Source organism: Lissotriton vulgaris, chromosome 1_2 (genome assembly GCF_964263255.1).
Source record: "Lissotriton vulgaris chromosome 1_2, aLisVul1.2, whole genome shotgun sequence".
NCBI classification, from domain to species: Eukaryota; Metazoa; Chordata; class Amphibia; order Caudata; family Salamandridae; genus Lissotriton; species Lissotriton vulgaris.
In genome coordinates this window covers 127,644,696-127,661,806 of record NC_141686.1, presented here as the reverse complement: position 1 = coordinate 127,661,806, position 17,111 = coordinate 127,644,696, and the positions used below count along the sequence as shown (strand labels likewise).

Genomic DNA, 17,111 nt, shown 5'->3' with positions numbered 1-17,111 from the left:
ACATTGTTCAATTCATCTACCATATCTTGGATTTTTATTTGGTCTTGAAGAATCCTATGCATGTTATTCAAGGAATGGTGAGATTGTAGGGGGCTTGGCTATAGGTCAAGGCCATCAACCTTTTATATTTTTTGATTAGTTGCAGGAGTATCGTGGATCCCCTCCATTCCCTTGCCAGGTCTAGATGTACCACCAAAATGAACAGAGGAGGAACCAAGAGCCTATCAAAGTAAAGAAGCGGGAAAGCTGATGGGAGTAGTGCTATCTCCACACTTCCAACCTGAAACCTCGGTAGACTGTACAAGTATTTGTACACTTTCCTTAGTCTTCTTGGAATAGCTAAATTGCATATCCTTTGGACAAACAAAAACAAAATCAATCTCAACTAATGTTACACAGTTGTTAGTATTCTTTCTTACTCTAAGCTTTCTCTGTGCATTTAAGTGGGCTCCTCTTTCAGGCTTCTTTCCATGAAAATAAAAGAGTATCTGTTTTAATCGCAATGTGCAGTATTTTTTTCCGAGAGTGTCACTTGACTAGTTCCTTAGATCTTGACTTTTGAGAGGATTAAAAAAGCTAAATCTGTTCTTTCCCATTACACCGGTTTTCATAGCTTTTAATACATTTATGCCAGTCGAACTTTTCCAGAAATTTCTCATTAGACTATGGGTTAATGCACGATCTTCCCAACAATGTGTTCTCTTTTTGTATTCAAACTCCCAGGCTCAAGTTCTCAACATCCTTGAAGGCCGCTTTCCCAACCGGGAGACCAAAAGAGGCCATTCTGGTATTTTCTCATGCAGGTGCCAGTCGCGGCCAGCATGACTAGCAGGCGGGGTGGATTGGTGAGAGGGTGAGGTTTAATGTTTAAATTAAAAAGGCCCAGTGCCACGCAGTCTCTGCTTCTCTGCTGACCAGGAAGCAGGCAGCCTCCCTCCCCTCAGCCAATCACTATGCTGTAATGGCAGCATTCATTGGTCAGGACACCGACCAGCCAGGCATCTATGGGCAGGCCATTTTCTCCATGTAGGCTGCGTGCAGCCTACATGGAGAAAAGGCCGAGTTTGCATGACTGGTTTTGAGGGCTGATCAAACAGCCATCGCCCTCAGCAGTGGGCAAGCCATTCCTCCCCTGCCTTAGAGCAGAGCCAACTTGCCCCCAACCAAACCCTTCAGCTTTCTTGTAGTACGAGAAGCAGAAGCAAAAAGGTATACCATTTTATGTTTCTGCTTCTCGCACTGCGAGAAAGCAGTGGGGAGAAGCTCCTCTGCCCACATGGAGGAGCCGCCCCTGGCAGGTGCATATGCAGACTACCAGACATGCTATCCTGGTAGCAATGATCTTGGCTGGTGCTCTTAAGCAAAGTTATAGAAGAGTGACGCCAAGAGGCATCTCCGCGTGAACACAAAAGGAAAATTGCACAAAAGAAGAAATAGAGAGCTATATTAACAAATGTTTTTAGGATCTTTAAAAATGACAGATCAAGACAGATTTAATCCCAGGCAGAAATTCAATCCAAAGTAGACCAAGTGTAACAGTTGGTTAAGTTAGTGTGGCAGATTGGAATCTGGGTAGCCCAATTTGGAATGAAGAGTGCCTATAATGGTGTGTGAAGTTCTGATGGAAAGGAGAGATTCACTGGAGAGGTCGACAGGCACATTGCTTCAAATAATATTAAGTAGATGTACTGAGATTGCACCCAGGAAGACTGGTTTGACTGCAGAGACCAAGATACTGAACAAATAGAGGGTCTTATTCAGCTATGATGACCAACTAATGTCAAATTCTGCAATCAAACCAGTTATTGACTGTCCATCTAGTGTTGCAGCTTAAAAATATATTACATTTCATAACCAAGTAGTTTTCTTTGCCAATGCTTCTACAACTGCATTAAACCACAGTTTTAACACATTGATTGGTAGTCAACTTAAATGTTTACCATATCCCCATCAAGGTCATAAACCAGCTGAATTGATTTTTAACACTTCAACTGCTATATTGAAAACCCAGCTGGTTTGCAATTAAAGTAGCTGCTGATGTGACTTGTTGGGCCTTCTATAAACATTTAGGGACAAAGACGCTAGGGTCTCCAACACTATTCCAATCATAAAACTTTAAAAGAACTTAGCTGCGTTAGGGAAGGAGACAGACTATATTTCTCGATTTGCAACCATTATGCACAGATTCTACATCTAGATTATTTGTTTGTATCGGGTTGTGTATAACTGGAAATTTTACAAGAGTACCACAAATCAAAAACCTAAACACACAACCTTCTCTGATAATTAAAACTCCGCCATGACACCCAATTGTGTTCTGGACTAATTTATTCTCTCCAGCCCAATTATCCCACCATCTCCTTGTGTGTGTTCTCAAATGTCAGTAACTACTATATGCCGGAAATGTCAGGTTGCTATGTACAAGACACCACTGCCTGGGAGGCAAGTTGCAGTCTCATTCTAAATATGCCTACAGAAAAATACCCTCAAAAGAGCCCCTAACCAGCACAAATAAAAATGTATTTCAAGACATAGTGTGCAGAACACAAGGGGAATGGACTCCAGCAGCATTAGTACACTCCACTACACACTATTGGCCTGCTAAGGGAGAAAGCGTACCTATTTTGTATACCACACGGGCAGATAAGAAGTCATCTTCTTCCCCACTGCTCTCTTCTTGACCGATGTCACCAGATTCCAAATTCCGACAAATGAAGATGTTACCTGCACAAAAAGCAGAATAGTACCTTTAGTTAGGATCACAAATAGGCACACCTAAAGCATGTCAGACAGAACTTTTTTTCATAAAGTTTTTAAAGGCAATCGGAAGTAGGATGGAGAAAGCTTGGATGAGCAAAGCTAGCCTGTAAATGTGCTACGATGAAAACCCCTTCACCCCTCTTCTACGAGAAAATTCTCAAATCCATATTGTGCTGATCGATTCAAGCTGCTCTTCAAGAAACTGAGCATCAGTAACTTCACTAGTTAATAGAGCAACTAGTTATTACACTGCCCTGCTTAAGGCTACTTTAACTGCATCCCTTAAACACCGCGCTGACCAGGCTGCCCCATGTACATGGGAGGTTGGGGTAAAGCTGCCTTCGCTGTAGCCCTGCTTGCTAAGTTTTGGGCTGGTTCTGGAGGTAAAGGTGAAATTGTTTCTCAGGAGCCCAAAGTGGGTTCAGGAAGCAACTGCATAAAGGGGGCCTTGATGAGAAAGTAGTTTGGTTTGTACCAAGGGAGGTAACGGTAATGTACAGGACAAAGTTGAGGGACAAGAGTTGATGTTTCACATGAAAGGATGACAATCGTGCAAAGGAATGTTGATCAAGGGATGGGATACTCACTGGGCTTTATGTCCATGTGCACCAAGCCAGAGCTGTGGATGTACTTCAGCCCCATGGACACCTGTAGCAGGATCTCCTTCAGTTCCAGCTCATTCAGTAGGTGCCCGCTGCGGGTGTGTTCCACCATTACATCCTGCAAGCTTCCACCTTCAAAACAGGAACCCATGTCAGACAGGTAGCATCATTTATGCCTTTGAGCAAAGCAGTGAAGAAATAGTACTACACTACCATGTGAGAATTAACTAATCACTGGGAAGGTGTGATGTCCAGCTCCTCAGAGGAGTGGCAAAGAAGCTACTGCTAAAATTCAAAAAGTGTGTGCAGATCTTGCACCACCCTCAAGGCCTGCCTGCCTTGAATCAAACAAGTGCCAATAGAAAGTATGCTACCAATCCACATGTATAGAGTTCAGAGCCATGTAAAATAAAGCGCAAGCATGAATACAATAAATGTGAACACCAATAAAGGCAGTAGCACAACCTTGCAAGCCATATATCCATAACACTGCGATAGAGAACAAGGCTAACTAATATGGAAGCAAGCATGAAGGAGCATTTCAATAAGCCAGGTTCTTTGGATCCCAACAGATAAGCCAATAACTGGAGTCTCTGCAGTGCAAAAAAAGTCCTTGACAAATCTAAGATGCATGTCGGTGGGACTGCAACCTTTCAAGAAGCCAGATCGCTCTAGATTATTGGTTTGTTTCCAGAGCAGGTTTTCTATCATGAGATTATGTTGTGGAGCAAATACTGTAGATATGTGACCTCTTTCTAATAGGGAGCGAGAAAGCAGTCGGGTAGGGGAGGCTTGACATAGGGGCACAGCAAAGGTCTGAGCAAGATCGTATGCCATGGGTACGTGGGTCCAAGAAAAGGAAGGTCCATGCAAGACAGCAGGGAGTGGCCACTTCCTCCATCAGCCAGTTAGGACCTATTATCGAAGGGTGAACAGAAACACCAATGTGCTTAGCTGGTAGAACAATGCGCAATCTGGTGGAGAAGCCAGTAACTGGGGGCTTAACAGAGGGTCTTTGGTTTATGGCGGCACTAGCAGTGGTGAATGTCAGTTTAGACCACCAATGTATACAAGGCCTGCATCAAATTCAGCATTTTGAGCTATGGAGCAAGGGAGAATTTTCTTTGCTTTTCAAATCTACTAAAACCTGGCCAAACATTTACAAATGTAGGACCTCATTCAGTACAGGTCTAAACCAAATCAATGACACAGCTTGGTTATCAAGTTGAAAGAATGCAGGAATCCATGTCAAATGGTAATCAACCCAACAACAGCCAACCACAGCACTCAGTTAAACAGCGTAGCAGGAAATATCAGTTTTAGAAAACCGGGAAAAATCAACAGTCCAGGAAGGTCCACTGGTCAGTGGGAACACACGGACTTCTCTTGTTTACAAGAAAGGCTTGCCTGTGGAAACTTCCAAACCTTTCCAGGACTCAGTAATGAATACCGACCACATCACCTCAGCACTACTCAGCCACACCCTCCCTTACAGCAAAACCTTCGGAATTACAGAAGGAACCTACAAAGACAGAAGCCCACTTAGCTATCTTGGGACATTTAACTAAAGTAACTTCCGTGAAAGTGGTGGCCACTGCCGTCCCCCTCCAGAGGCTAAGGATATGGTACCAAAATATAAGAATATAATCTGCCATACATAGTGTCCAATGTATATAGATTACGAGCATGTCACTATTGGAGTGATTAGAAAAGCAACCCCTATTTCAGCAAAATTTTCGTAAAAGTTATTTAAATAAAATGTTTATGTTGGTGTACAAAAATATTGACTATCTTCGGACAAACAACCCTACCCAAGTACATTTTAAATTATTGTACAAGTAGCTATACTTGTAAGTGGAGAACTACGATAACAACAGGCAGTACCTAGGGCGCAGTATCCTCTTCAACCTCCACCACATTTCGGGAGTACGAATGCAGCGTGCCTGAATTTTCCTACCGCCATAATGCTTTGCAGACCTCTGGCACAGCACCCGATTTCCAGCACTGCAAACTGATATTTGCAGACCGGTGAAACACCCAATCGAGAATGGAAAGGGAAGACCACTCGGTCCCTCCGAACGTATGGATGGGTGCCCCGATCCCCCGGGAAACCATTGTGGGCGGGGGCGTGTCCCGGCTGGTATGCCCGAAGCGGCGTAGCCGGAGCACGCCCCTCCCGCCCAGAAGAGGTTGGCCCACACACCCGCCTGGAAGTCCGTGCACGGATGGGCGTACCTGAGGCGGGCCCCCACCCTCCCGCAGATGGATAAATAGAGCGGGAATCCAACGAAGCTTCCTCTTGGTCCAGTGCTCTGTAGGCTGCACCACTCGTCGCTCGTGAGCCCTCTAGGGAACAAGCTGCAATTTTTGAGAACTTGTAATCTTTGTTTTTCTCTTTCAGCATCAGGCGTGTGGAAGATCGAGTCACCCTTGCGGGTCAAATCGGACGAAGTGATCAAAGTCATGCCTGGCAAGAAAGCGGGAAAGAGCGCCGAGATGGAGAGGATGCTACGCACCTTGGTGAACCAGGTGGCGGTGATGGACCGAAAGTTGGGTAAAGTGGATCAGCTCGGTCGTGGCTTAGCAGCCGTCAGGAAACAGGTGGCGGCCCAGAATGCCCCCTCGGGGCGGCCTAAAAGAGTCATAGGCCCGGCCTTGCCGAACGTCGCCCCGGGGATAAGGGTAAGAAGAAGGGGAGGGCAGGTTCCAGTGAGGTCCCAGTCCCAGGGGTAACTCCATCGAGTCCAGGCGCAGACATTCCCGTCGCGCCGGTGGACAGCCCGGTACCAGGACCGGATGGGGGTTCGCCAATTCCCATGGTGATCACGCCAATGGGGATGACCAAATGCCCCCTGAACTGGCACTTCAATTAGCGGCAGTATTACCATGGCTAAAGAAGGGAGCAGGGGGATCAGTGGCTGCGGGAGACCCGGCTGAAGAAGCCAGAATAATTGAGCAGTTGCGGCAGTCAAGGGATGCCGGGACGGCGAATGTACCTTCTATTCCCCCGCAGGTGGCGATGGGGGTCACGACTGACGGTCAGGTGAAGACAACGGACGCGGCTGGGAAGACGGCTGAAGCCGGTAAGAAAGCGTAGCCATTGGTGGGGGAGGGTCCAGTACCTTCAAGGCGGGAAAGTTTATCTCAACACATTCCCATGGCTACAAAAGAGATGGTGTGGGGAGATAAGTATATTAACATGTTTTCACTTTTGACTGACCATCGTGAGTTAGAATATGCAAAGACCCAGAAAGATCTATGGCACCCCAGCGTATGGCGGGCTAAGATGGCGAAATTCAGGGTCGATGAGACCATGGTGAACTGGGTCAGGGCCTTTTCTATTTTTACGGCAATTATTGGGGAGCGTAAACCAGAAGTGTTGACTGACTTAGCATGTTCATGTTATCAGAACAGGATCAATAATTTCCATGCAATGTACGGGGGAAATGAATGGAAGGGTTACGATGTTACCTTTAGAAAAGCGAAGGAGTTTAACGAGGCCTTGACTTGGGATTGTTTGGATACAGTGTCATGGCATGCTCAGCTCTTGCCGGGACCGGCGGGTACTTCGGTGCCAAGCACGAGTGGCTCTGGGGCATTCCATCAGAAGCAGTCGCAGCCATTTCGGGCGAGCGCCGGGGGGGGGGATCCCCAGCCCAGGTCTGGCGGGAATGGAGGCAAGCGGGGGGTATGTTGGGGATTCAACAAATGAACCTGTACCAGGCCTCAAGGAACGTGTAGGTTCCGGCATGCTTGTTCGGGCTGTGGGAATTCCTCACACCCGGAAACCAGTTGCCGATCCAAGACCAATCGTGCGGGAGGAAAGGGGGGGGATCTAAGCAGGATTGATGCGGTGCCTCCAAAACAAACCTCTTCGCCCGTTGCTATCTTGGCTTTGACCCCTTAGCTGAACCGATACCCAGATCATGCGTCCGCCGGGACTTTGAGGAATGGCTTTCTATATGGCTTCAAGATCCCGGCGGGCAATTTTCGGGGGAGCCCCTCCTGTAAGAACAGGCTATCTATTCAGCACAACCCGGCGGTGGCCGCCAGAAAGGTTAGCTTGGGGCGAGTAGCAGGACCATTTGTCTGCCCGCCAGTTGCGGAATTTGTGTGTTCTCCTTTAGGAGTGGTCCCGAAGAAAGACCCGGGGGAGTATAGACTCATCCACAATCTATCGGTCCCTATGGTGGCCTCGGTAAATGAGGCTCTCTACCCTGAGGTATGCTCAGTGAGATATGCATCATTCGATGACGCAGTCGTGCTGTTGAATCGCCTGGGCCCCGGTGCATTGTTGGCAAAATCAGACATTGAATCTGCATTCAGGTTACTCCCGGTACACCCTCGGGACCAGCGCCTGCTGGGATTCACGTCTCAAGGGAAATATTACATGGATAAATGTATGCCCATGGGTTGTTCAATTTCATGTGCCTATTTTGAAATGTTTAGCTCCTTTTTGGAATGGGTGTTCACCGAGGCTACAGGGCATAGACAAGTGATGCACTATTTGGATGATTTCCTTTTCCTGGGCCCGGCGGGTATTCGGGACTGTGCACAAGCGCTGCAGGACTTCTGCACACTCATGTGAGATTTTGGGGTCCCATTGGCGCCAGGTAAGACTGTGGGACCATCTACCTCACTGGAGTTTCTGGGGATTGAGCTAGACTTGGTAGAGGGGTGTTTCCGTCTGCCGGTTGAGAAGGTGGCCAAGTTCAAGGCTTCCTTGGTACGATGTCTCCAGAAAGAAAAGGTGACCCTACACCAATTGCAACAGACAGTGGGTCAGCTTAATTTTGCCTTAAGAGTGATGCCGATGGCTCGCCCTTTCTCACGTTCCATAGCACAGGCTATGGTGGGCCTTAAAGAAGGACACCACCGCACTAGACTGTCGGCAGAGGTTCGCCAGGACATGCGCATTTGGTTGGCATTCCTGGCGGATGTCAACGGTCGAGTGGTGTGGAACAAACCCCCAGCCTCGTCGGTCGAACTGGGATTGTGGACCGACTCGGCGGGGAGCGCGGGATTTGGCGCAATCTTTGGAAACCGGTGGTCGGCACAAACATGGCCGGCGTGGTGGCACTCAAGCGGCTTAACGGGTAACATTGGATTCTTGGAGCTATTCCCCATTTGGGTGGCTCTGATGGCATGGCCAGAAGACTTTAGGGACCGCTCAGTGGTGTTTTGGTCACACAACATGACAGTGGTCGAGTGCATTAATCCCCAGGCTGCACGCTGCAAGTGGATCTTAAGACTGTTGAAAGAAATTGTATTGCGATGCATGAGATTGAATGTACAATTCAGGGCAAGGCATGTGCCGGGTGTACTGAATAATGCAGCTGATGCACTCTCTCGTTCACACATGCAGGCTTTCAGGGGTTATCTACCCACAGCGGAACTGGTGGCGGCACCTTTCCCCGAAGCACTATGGCAGATCGGTGCCCCGGACTACAAGACCTTGTGGCAGCCAGTTTAGCGCCCAGGATGAGGAAAGCTTATGAAGGGGCTTTCTGTTCATACTGTGCCTTTTGAGGGCCGGTAGGGGGGCATAGCTGGGGGCGGGAAGAATCCTTGCTCCAGTTTCTGGTGGCACTTCATAAGGAAGGCTGATCGGCGGCAACCGCCAACAGGTATAAGGCTGCCATATCATTCATGGCACAGCTCCACGGGATACGGGACCCGACTGGTTCCTTCTTAGTCAGGAAGGCACTCCACGGCTGGCAGCGCCTGGAGGGTCGCAGACAGGATAAAAGGCACCCGATTGGGTTAGACAGATTGTCCTTGCTACTAGCGACACTGGATGAGACATGCTCCTCGCCCGGTGAGGTAATACTGTTCTGAGCGGCCTTCGCATTGGCATTCCATGGGGCCATGCGGGTAAGTTAACTCGTGGCGAGGAATAAGAAGGATGTGGGAGGAGGTCTATGCAGGGATCACGTCCAAATAAGGGGCAATTCTCTGCTGATCGATAGCCAGGTTAAAGACCGACCAGGAGGCTTTGGGGAGTAGTGTAGTGCTGCAGCGCGCCCGGGGGAACCCCGGTTGTCCGGTAAGGTATTTGGAGGCCTACATGGCACAGAGGTCGACAACATGGGGGGGGCCCTGCTTAGACACAAGGACAGCACCCCGTTGACAAGATTTCAATTTCGGAGGGTGCTGGCAATTATGATTGCAGCGGCGGGCTTGAACCCGTGTGATTTTGGGACCCACTAATTCAGAATAGGGGCCGCTACGGAGGCTACGGCTCGGGGTCTGTGTACAGAGGAGGTGAAACAGTTAGGCCGTTGGTCCTCGAACTGTTTCAAGAGGTATGTGCGACTGCACATGTTGTAAAAGACTGATGAAATGCACTCACGCTTGTTGTCTTGTTTGGATTACAGTTTCGCAAGCCTGTAACGCGGGGCGAAAATTGGGATCGGCCCAACACCAGAGGACCAGCGGGAAAGGATCACCGACTGGAGATAAAGTGGTATGGGTCGTGGGCCACTCATACGTGAGGCGTGCTGGGGACATATTCAAGGCAGGTGACGAGACTCACGCATCTGAGGAATATGGGTTCAGAGTGACCTTCCATGGGAAAGGAGGCCTCTGTTTTGACCAATTTCAGAGCTTTGTGGAGGAACTCTTAGGGCGGCACAGGTCACCGCCATCTGTAATCATAGTGCATCTGGGAGGCAATGACTTGGGAAGACTGGTGTTAGTAGAGCACATATTGTCAGCAGTCAGTTGGTTGGCCAAGAGGCTCCCTGGGTGTACGATTGCCTGGTCCCACATGATTCCCAGAAGAATTTGGCAGGGGGTTTGTATGTGTCGGCGTTGAACCACTCGGTAAAGAGGGTCAACAACAAGATTGAGAAACTGTTTCGCTCCACTCATCTACAAAGCATTCCCCATGGGTGTATTCGGGGTGATCACCATTATTTGAATGATGGGGTGCACCTGTCCAGGGCTGGGAATGACTTACTCATAGGAGACTTCGTAGCATGGCTAGTGGGATTGAGGAGACATGACCTTTAGGAGGTGTGGGGGGCCGGATAGTCGGTCAACTATCCGGCCTGTGGCGGTAAGGTCATGATCGGTGAGCAGTGATTTCAAGGTCCCTAGGGGGGGGGCGCCACCCAGTATGGATGGGAGCGCCCGGGGTGAGGCGGCCATTGGCCCCTCCCACGGGGGGGCGGCACCCACTACGGATGGGTCGCCCCGGGGGAGACGGCCATAGGCCCCCCCCAGGGGGAGACTGCTATATGCCCCTCCTACGAATTTCCCGGGGGCCGGATATCCGCTCCGGCGGAAGAGAGTGTGGGGAAGGGGGGGGAGGGGGGGGGGGGGGTCCACGCTGTCCTTACGGATACCTCGCACGAGAACTCGGACGACCTTAAGATGGCGTCGAGTGAAAGGGGGCCCCCACGACAAGGGAGGTTACAGTTGGCTGCGAGGGTAAAGTCCTCTGCGCATGCGCCACTCACACCGTGAGGGCGGGAATTCAGTAGTAGGGATCTGACACCGGTTAAGACCTTGCCGTTGGCCCTTAATGCTAGGTTGTACAATTTTAGAGTGTTATGCATTTTCAGGATGCTAGACTCGGCTAGGAAACCTTTGTATTAGAGATTTGTTAAGGTTAGCCAAAAACTTGTCTTCATCAAAATGTAATGGAAGTTAAAATTTTACATGATTCCTGAAACGTTTTAATTTAAAGTTTTAAATTTTGTTTCATATTTTAATAAATATGGCTGGGGGTAAGGCCCCCCCCGCCGTCCAAAAGTTCAAACCTGTGTCTGTCTCCTCCCATGGGGAATTGGTGATGGGAGGGGTGGCGGGCATCCCGGCCCATACCACTGTCCAGCAGCAGTTCATAAGAAGTGACTGGAAATCTGATGGTGGAACCAGGCAGTACTCATGTGACCCCAGCTCTCCAGGCCTAGTGATCTCATGCCAGTAAACTCCACAGGAGGAGCTACCCTTTAAATTCATTAGACTTCGGCACTGCCCAAGACAGGGCACTTTAATAAGTCATGTGTAATCAGAACTAATAAAGAAAAAAACATTCCAAGAAGCTAGTGTTCAGCCTAGGTTTAGTCATTCGTTATAAATCAGTCAACACTTTCTAATCAATGTGTTCTTCAGGAGTCTACTGTGAACCAGAGTCCCTGATAACATATCACCTCAATTACCAACTTAGAGATAAGTCTGCATGATGACTCATCCAGTTAAATTGTGGTGGTGACAAGTTTCCAAGGATTTAAGTGGTCAGATACTGAGAAGTTTGAAGGGGACTTGAAGACATTAGACTGCTGTGTCCAATTGAAAAAAAAGACGAAAGCTTGGCTGGCGCGTAGCCACAAACAAAAAGGAGCTACAGGTAGTGTGCAAACAGATACGTGCAGGGCCATACTTTTGTTTCAGGTGCAATCCTCAATTTATGAGTACTTACAGTCTTAGTTACAGCTTAACTTCATTACTCCAACTCCCCCTACCTCATCCAAGTGCTAGTGAGGCTGTCCTCGGATTGTGAGCCCCCACCCCACTTCATGTTTACAAACATTTGTTCCCTTACTAGCACTGTCCACTGCTGGTTACAAAGGTTAATTCGCCCATCAAGACTGCCTGATTATACTAAGCAATAAGATTGCATCGAAAAAATATGGAAATAAATGGAGCAGCCGAAAATGTGTCCAAGAAGTGGATGGCTTAATTGCCAAGGCGGTCCACTGATGCAGTGGAATGCATCTCTGTGCCAGGTTGGCAGGTGAAGTCTACAGAGGCACCTTGGTGTCTCTGGGCAGGGAGCCAATTTCTTCACCTCCTCGAACATACAGATTCCAGTCCTGAAAGATGTTGATTGTGCATTGGGGTTGGAACGTCAGTGTGTTAAACTGGGTTCAGGCCATCACCTTAAAGTTCAGCAGGTTCTACAGGTTCAGGTGAGGGCTAACACTTCCTGTTCAATGGAAGGTGACGTGTCCTTTGTGGCCATGTTGGAAGGTGCCAGGAGCATGCACTTCGATACATGTTCCATTTAGCGTGCATGCTCTGTTCACTTTGTTGCGCAGTGCAGAGCTTGTGCATCCAGTTTCTCAGCCTTCCCTAATTGGCTTAGAGTACATGATTAGATGCGGCACGCATCGGCAGAAATACAGACAGCTAGACAAATAGAGTGAGGCTATGAAGGAAGGTTTTTCTGCTCTGGAAACACCTTCCGTACCTGTTAAGAGCCTTGCCAGTTTCCCTGGCGACATGAAACCACGGTATTTGCTTTGCATTTCTATTTTAGTGCACTTGATGAAGCTCATTTCCGGGTCACAGTAGGGTCGACGAGTTTCAAATGATCAATGTGCATGCTCCTTACCATTGCAGTATTCATTCTGGATGATCATGTGGTCGTCCTCTGCCCAAGCTGAATAGTACCGGACCACATGCGGGTGATGGCCCAGCACCGCATGGGCGTACACTTCCTTCAGGGCCATCTGCCTGCACACAGAAGAAATCAAAAGTTAGGTTTACCATTTTATCCTGCAATTACCAATAGGGTGTCCTGATGCTCATTACTGCTTAAAACAAGATTGTTTAACCCAATATGTTTGATAGTTTCCAAAAGGCCAAATTATTGGTTTCAGGTAACTGCCCTGATAACGCATTTCGCATCTGAGACACTGATAGAGCGCCATGTTATTCTGAAATTTGTAGTGGTGCATCATAGTCACTGATACAGTCCTCTAAGTATGCGGGTGCTGACTAAAGTGTGATTAGAAGTGTAGTGCTAAATCGCATATATGAGGGTGATTAGAAATGGAACCATATAGTTTATGTAAAACAAAGTATAGTTTAATCGAAAATGTGTTTTAGATGCTGTAGAATGTATTAGTTTACTTATAAAATTACGCATTAGGATTAAACGTGCACCATATTAAAGTCTGCACGTGTAGATTGCTTATTCGCATAATGAAATGTAATGCTTTAGATGACAATGAAATGTAATGCTTATAATGTGACTTTACAACTGTATGTTAGTGGTGTAAAGGCCTGATCGCATACACGTTCAAGAAAAGGCCAATTTGTGATTTCTTATGTTAGCTGAATACTGTAGGCCCGAAAATATATTTGTTGGAAAGGCTCTTTTTCTTAGTTGAATGTAGAATGTAGCATTTGTGTGCAAGCAAGGGCGATTTGCTCACAGGCTTTCTGTTGCAGGTGCAAGGACACATGTCTTGTTAGGCAGAATAACCATTTTGTTTTAGGAGTTTGGATGTTAGGGGTAGGCGCCAGGGGAGTATATTAGAATGTGGAGAAGATACTTTAAGCAGAGAAGGTGCCTGGGACCCAAGGTCGTCCTAACGGTTTCTGGATGAAGTCAGAGTTTTGATGGAAAAATACTGGAAGACGACCTGCCTGAAGAGGTGTGCGAAGGGCGTGCCCTACTGTTTTGGGATTTTGTATTGGGGACAGTACTCCGAGGGTGGAGCAGAAGGGAGCTAGGAGGGAAGCGAGAAGAGCATCTTAGAGTGAGCTCTGTAGCTTTGGCTACTTACCTATGCAAAGTGTGTGTACTTCTTTGGAAGTCTTCACTGCGGACACCTTTTTCTCTTGCCTGGGAGTGATGTTAAGTAGGGATGTAACTTTAGTGTAAGTGCAGGGATAGACTTTTCTTTCTTTTGATCCGATGCAGTCAACTCTTCAAGTAGGGACTAATTGTTTGCCTGATGCTTTTAGAAATTACCTTAATCATCATTCTGAGTAGGATGAGACTCCTACGTAGGATTAGGTTTGTATTAGTGCCTGTTTATTTTCTTAACTGGACATACAAGCACCTCAGCAAGAGGTTATTTTTGGCTTTGTAATACATTTTCAAACTTTACTCTAGTGGTCAGTGGTTCTTTAGAAGTAAATAGATTTGGTTATTGATAAAATTGTGACTGGCTAGGTGTTTCTCCTCTTGACACTTCTCAGCCGACAAAAAGACTAAACAGATGAGGGATTCTTAGGGTTGGTAAGAAAGAAAATGTATGAACAAGAATCTGGCGGCAGCAACGCTGCAGATGATAAGTAACTGCCGCCTCGTCTCATATTAATGGAATTTGGATAACCTTGGCTAATCAACTTCCAATAGCTCTGCTCAGTTCTACACATATCAGTATATGCCAAGACCATTCCTCGCCCTTTTCACCCATCGCATGCCTTTCCCAGCACCACAAGTGCCTTAAATGTGCACACACTTACCAGAGGAGCACAGTACTATCAACTGGAGACTACTGGGACTTATCAGTAAGGACCAGACACCATGGGCCAGTATTGAAAACGTTTCCTTGTCACGCCCAGAGCTACAGAATCTGAAGTGATCCCAACACAGCGGTTGTGAACTTACTCATTGGTGGATCCTGCCAGCGGTCTCTTGGAGCGTTTGATAGCGTAGATGCATCCGTCTAGGCGCTTCACACATTTGTAAACTGAGCCAAACTCTCCTGCCCCAATCTTTTCCAACTCCAGGAACTCTGTGGTGTAGCGGGACACAAGGTGACTTCCCCAGAGGGCGAACTTCTAAAAAGGTACAGATTCCAGGGAAAGAAAAAGAAATACCATGAAATATCAAGTTTCACACTGTCCTGTAAATCAGTTCTGCAAGGACCTAGTTACCAAGTATGAAGGAGAAGATTTTGTGACTAGAGAGTACATTTATCAAGTAATCTGCCAATTGGAAGGCTGCACAAACCGCACGTGCTTATCCTTACGCCAACTCCATCAAATAAATTTGAATACATGTATGTAACAATGCGAGAGGGAAGAAAACCCTTATTTCTCCAAATATAAAAGGGAATATTCTTCAAGATTGACATACTATGAATTATACAATGAAGTACCAGCTGCTGTTAGTTTTTTTACTTTTTCTTTCTTCGTTTTTTGGGGGAGCCTTTTTTGCTACTTTTGGCAGATCTTGGAAGACAAGGTTTAAGAACTTCATAGGCAAACCCCGCTAATGTGGAGTTTTCCATATACACCACCAACACAAGAGATCTGATATACAATGGGGTAGTAAGTAGCAACTCAATGCACCTATAATAAGGCAAGCCGCTGAAGAGAAACTACTTCCATTGGACATTTGTATTTTTTTTATTCCAAACAGTTGCAAATTTGATTCAGGTGCCCATTAGTTTAGCAATAGCCCATTATAAACTCAGGGAATTAAGTGGAAAAATGGATCTCCAGTCTAGCCACACCTGGTTTCCAAACGTCATTTCAAGTTTTAAACTTAATGTGGAATACACTTTTCAGTGTTCCTTCTAAGAAAGCAATGCTGAGCTGGAGGTCTTTCATTACAGGTCTAGGGCCCTTACATATAGCCAAATTAGACCCTTATTGTTTTACAATAATACATGAGCAAGAGAGACCCAAGTACACCAATTCATCTTTAAACCTCTGCAAAACAGATTTATACTCGCCCACCAAAATGTGGTTTAGGCACAATCCAGACAAAGCTATATCTGAAACAAACCAAGGCTGGCAACTCACCAACAGATCCAATACATGATCACTTTACCACAAACCGTCTGACTCCTAATCAACAGGGCAGACAAATGTCCTCCACTGAAATGTGGGCTTTTTGGGAACCCACCATACAATGCTGCACTAATCTTCAACCGACAACCACCTGCTACATTGAAGCCGTTTACATAGTTCTACACAACACCAAAAACAAGCTCAGTGGCACAATTCCAGCTTTCAAAAGTCAATATGACGTTTCGTTATTTGCAGAGTTTAAAACTTTAGGGACTACTATAATTTCAGAGGTTGAATGCTACAGTCTCTGAAGACCACATTGCCAAATTCAGCCAGAACTTCTCCTTGACCCTTCTTTTCCATCCTTATTGCACAGATTTTAGTGCAATACTCCTTGAGGATGGAAGCACTCTACAAGTAATTGAGCTTGTAGCCCTGCGATAGATCTGACCCAAGCAGGGTCTGGTCTTCAATAAATGCTCTTCTCCACACAAAAAAGTTCAGAATGCCTAAGAATCCATTCTTTTGAGGTCCAGAGCATGGGGTCGGTCTTCTATTTCTATGCGTTTTAATACCAAATAATGAAAGCGCCAAGATTTTTGCACCATATAGGTCAAGGTAGTTCACGAGAACGATGCAAACTCGTATCTGAAGTTAAAAGTTTTGAACACATCACTCCAGCTCTCAACTGCCTCAATTGGCTTCCCATGGAAGGGAGATGTATCTATAAATTGGCCTGCATCACACATAAAACCCTTCACTCTCCTGACCCCAACTACTTAAATATCAAACTGAGTAGAGCAGGTCAATCCAGAACACTAAGAAGCTCCAACTCACTCCTTATTCCTCCGAAATTGAAAAAGAAAACCACCCAATACCAATCGTTCTCTGGCAACGCTCCCAGGATATAGAACGCTCTCCCTGGTGTCCTCAGATGCAAACCCTCCTCATTTTTTAAAAGGGACCTGAAACTCCATCTCCTAAACAAATACTTTCATGACCAACGTCAACTAACCTAGTCTTCTTTATCCAAGTGGTTTCCTCTCTGAACATTCAAGGATAGTGGTTGACCGGACTATGTCACTCTCGCCTTTTCTTTTATTGCTCTCTCCCCCTCCGCTGCACTGCATATTTATTTATTTTCTGTGGTTTGCTGTCTTACTGCTGGCCTACTATGTAATGTCCTTCTGCTGTTTACTGTGTATATGTAAAGCGCTCAGATACCTACGGGTCAAGCTAGCACTATATGAAATTTTTAAAATA

At 46.7% G+C, this 17,111-nt stretch overlaps 1 protein-coding gene across 1 annotated transcript in view; it reads right to left on the bottom strand.

Annotated features, from left to right (window-relative positions):
- WEE2 (WEE2 oocyte meiosis inhibiting kinase) overlaps nt 1-17,111 on the bottom strand; it is a 137,984-nt gene that overhangs the window by 41,697 nt on the left and 79,176 nt on the right. Inside the window, exons 5-8 of the mRNA XM_086953609.1 lie at nt 14,719-14,891; nt 12,706-12,827; nt 3,348-3,494; nt 2,620-2,724 (exon numbers count right to left, since the gene is read on the bottom strand). Of these exons, the coding sequence (XP_086809735.1) occupies nt 2,620-2,724; nt 3,348-3,494; nt 12,706-12,827; nt 14,719-14,891 (547 nt within the window). The remainder of the gene's footprint in view (nt 1-2,619; nt 2,725-3,347; nt 3,495-12,705; nt 12,828-14,718; nt 14,892-17,111) is intronic.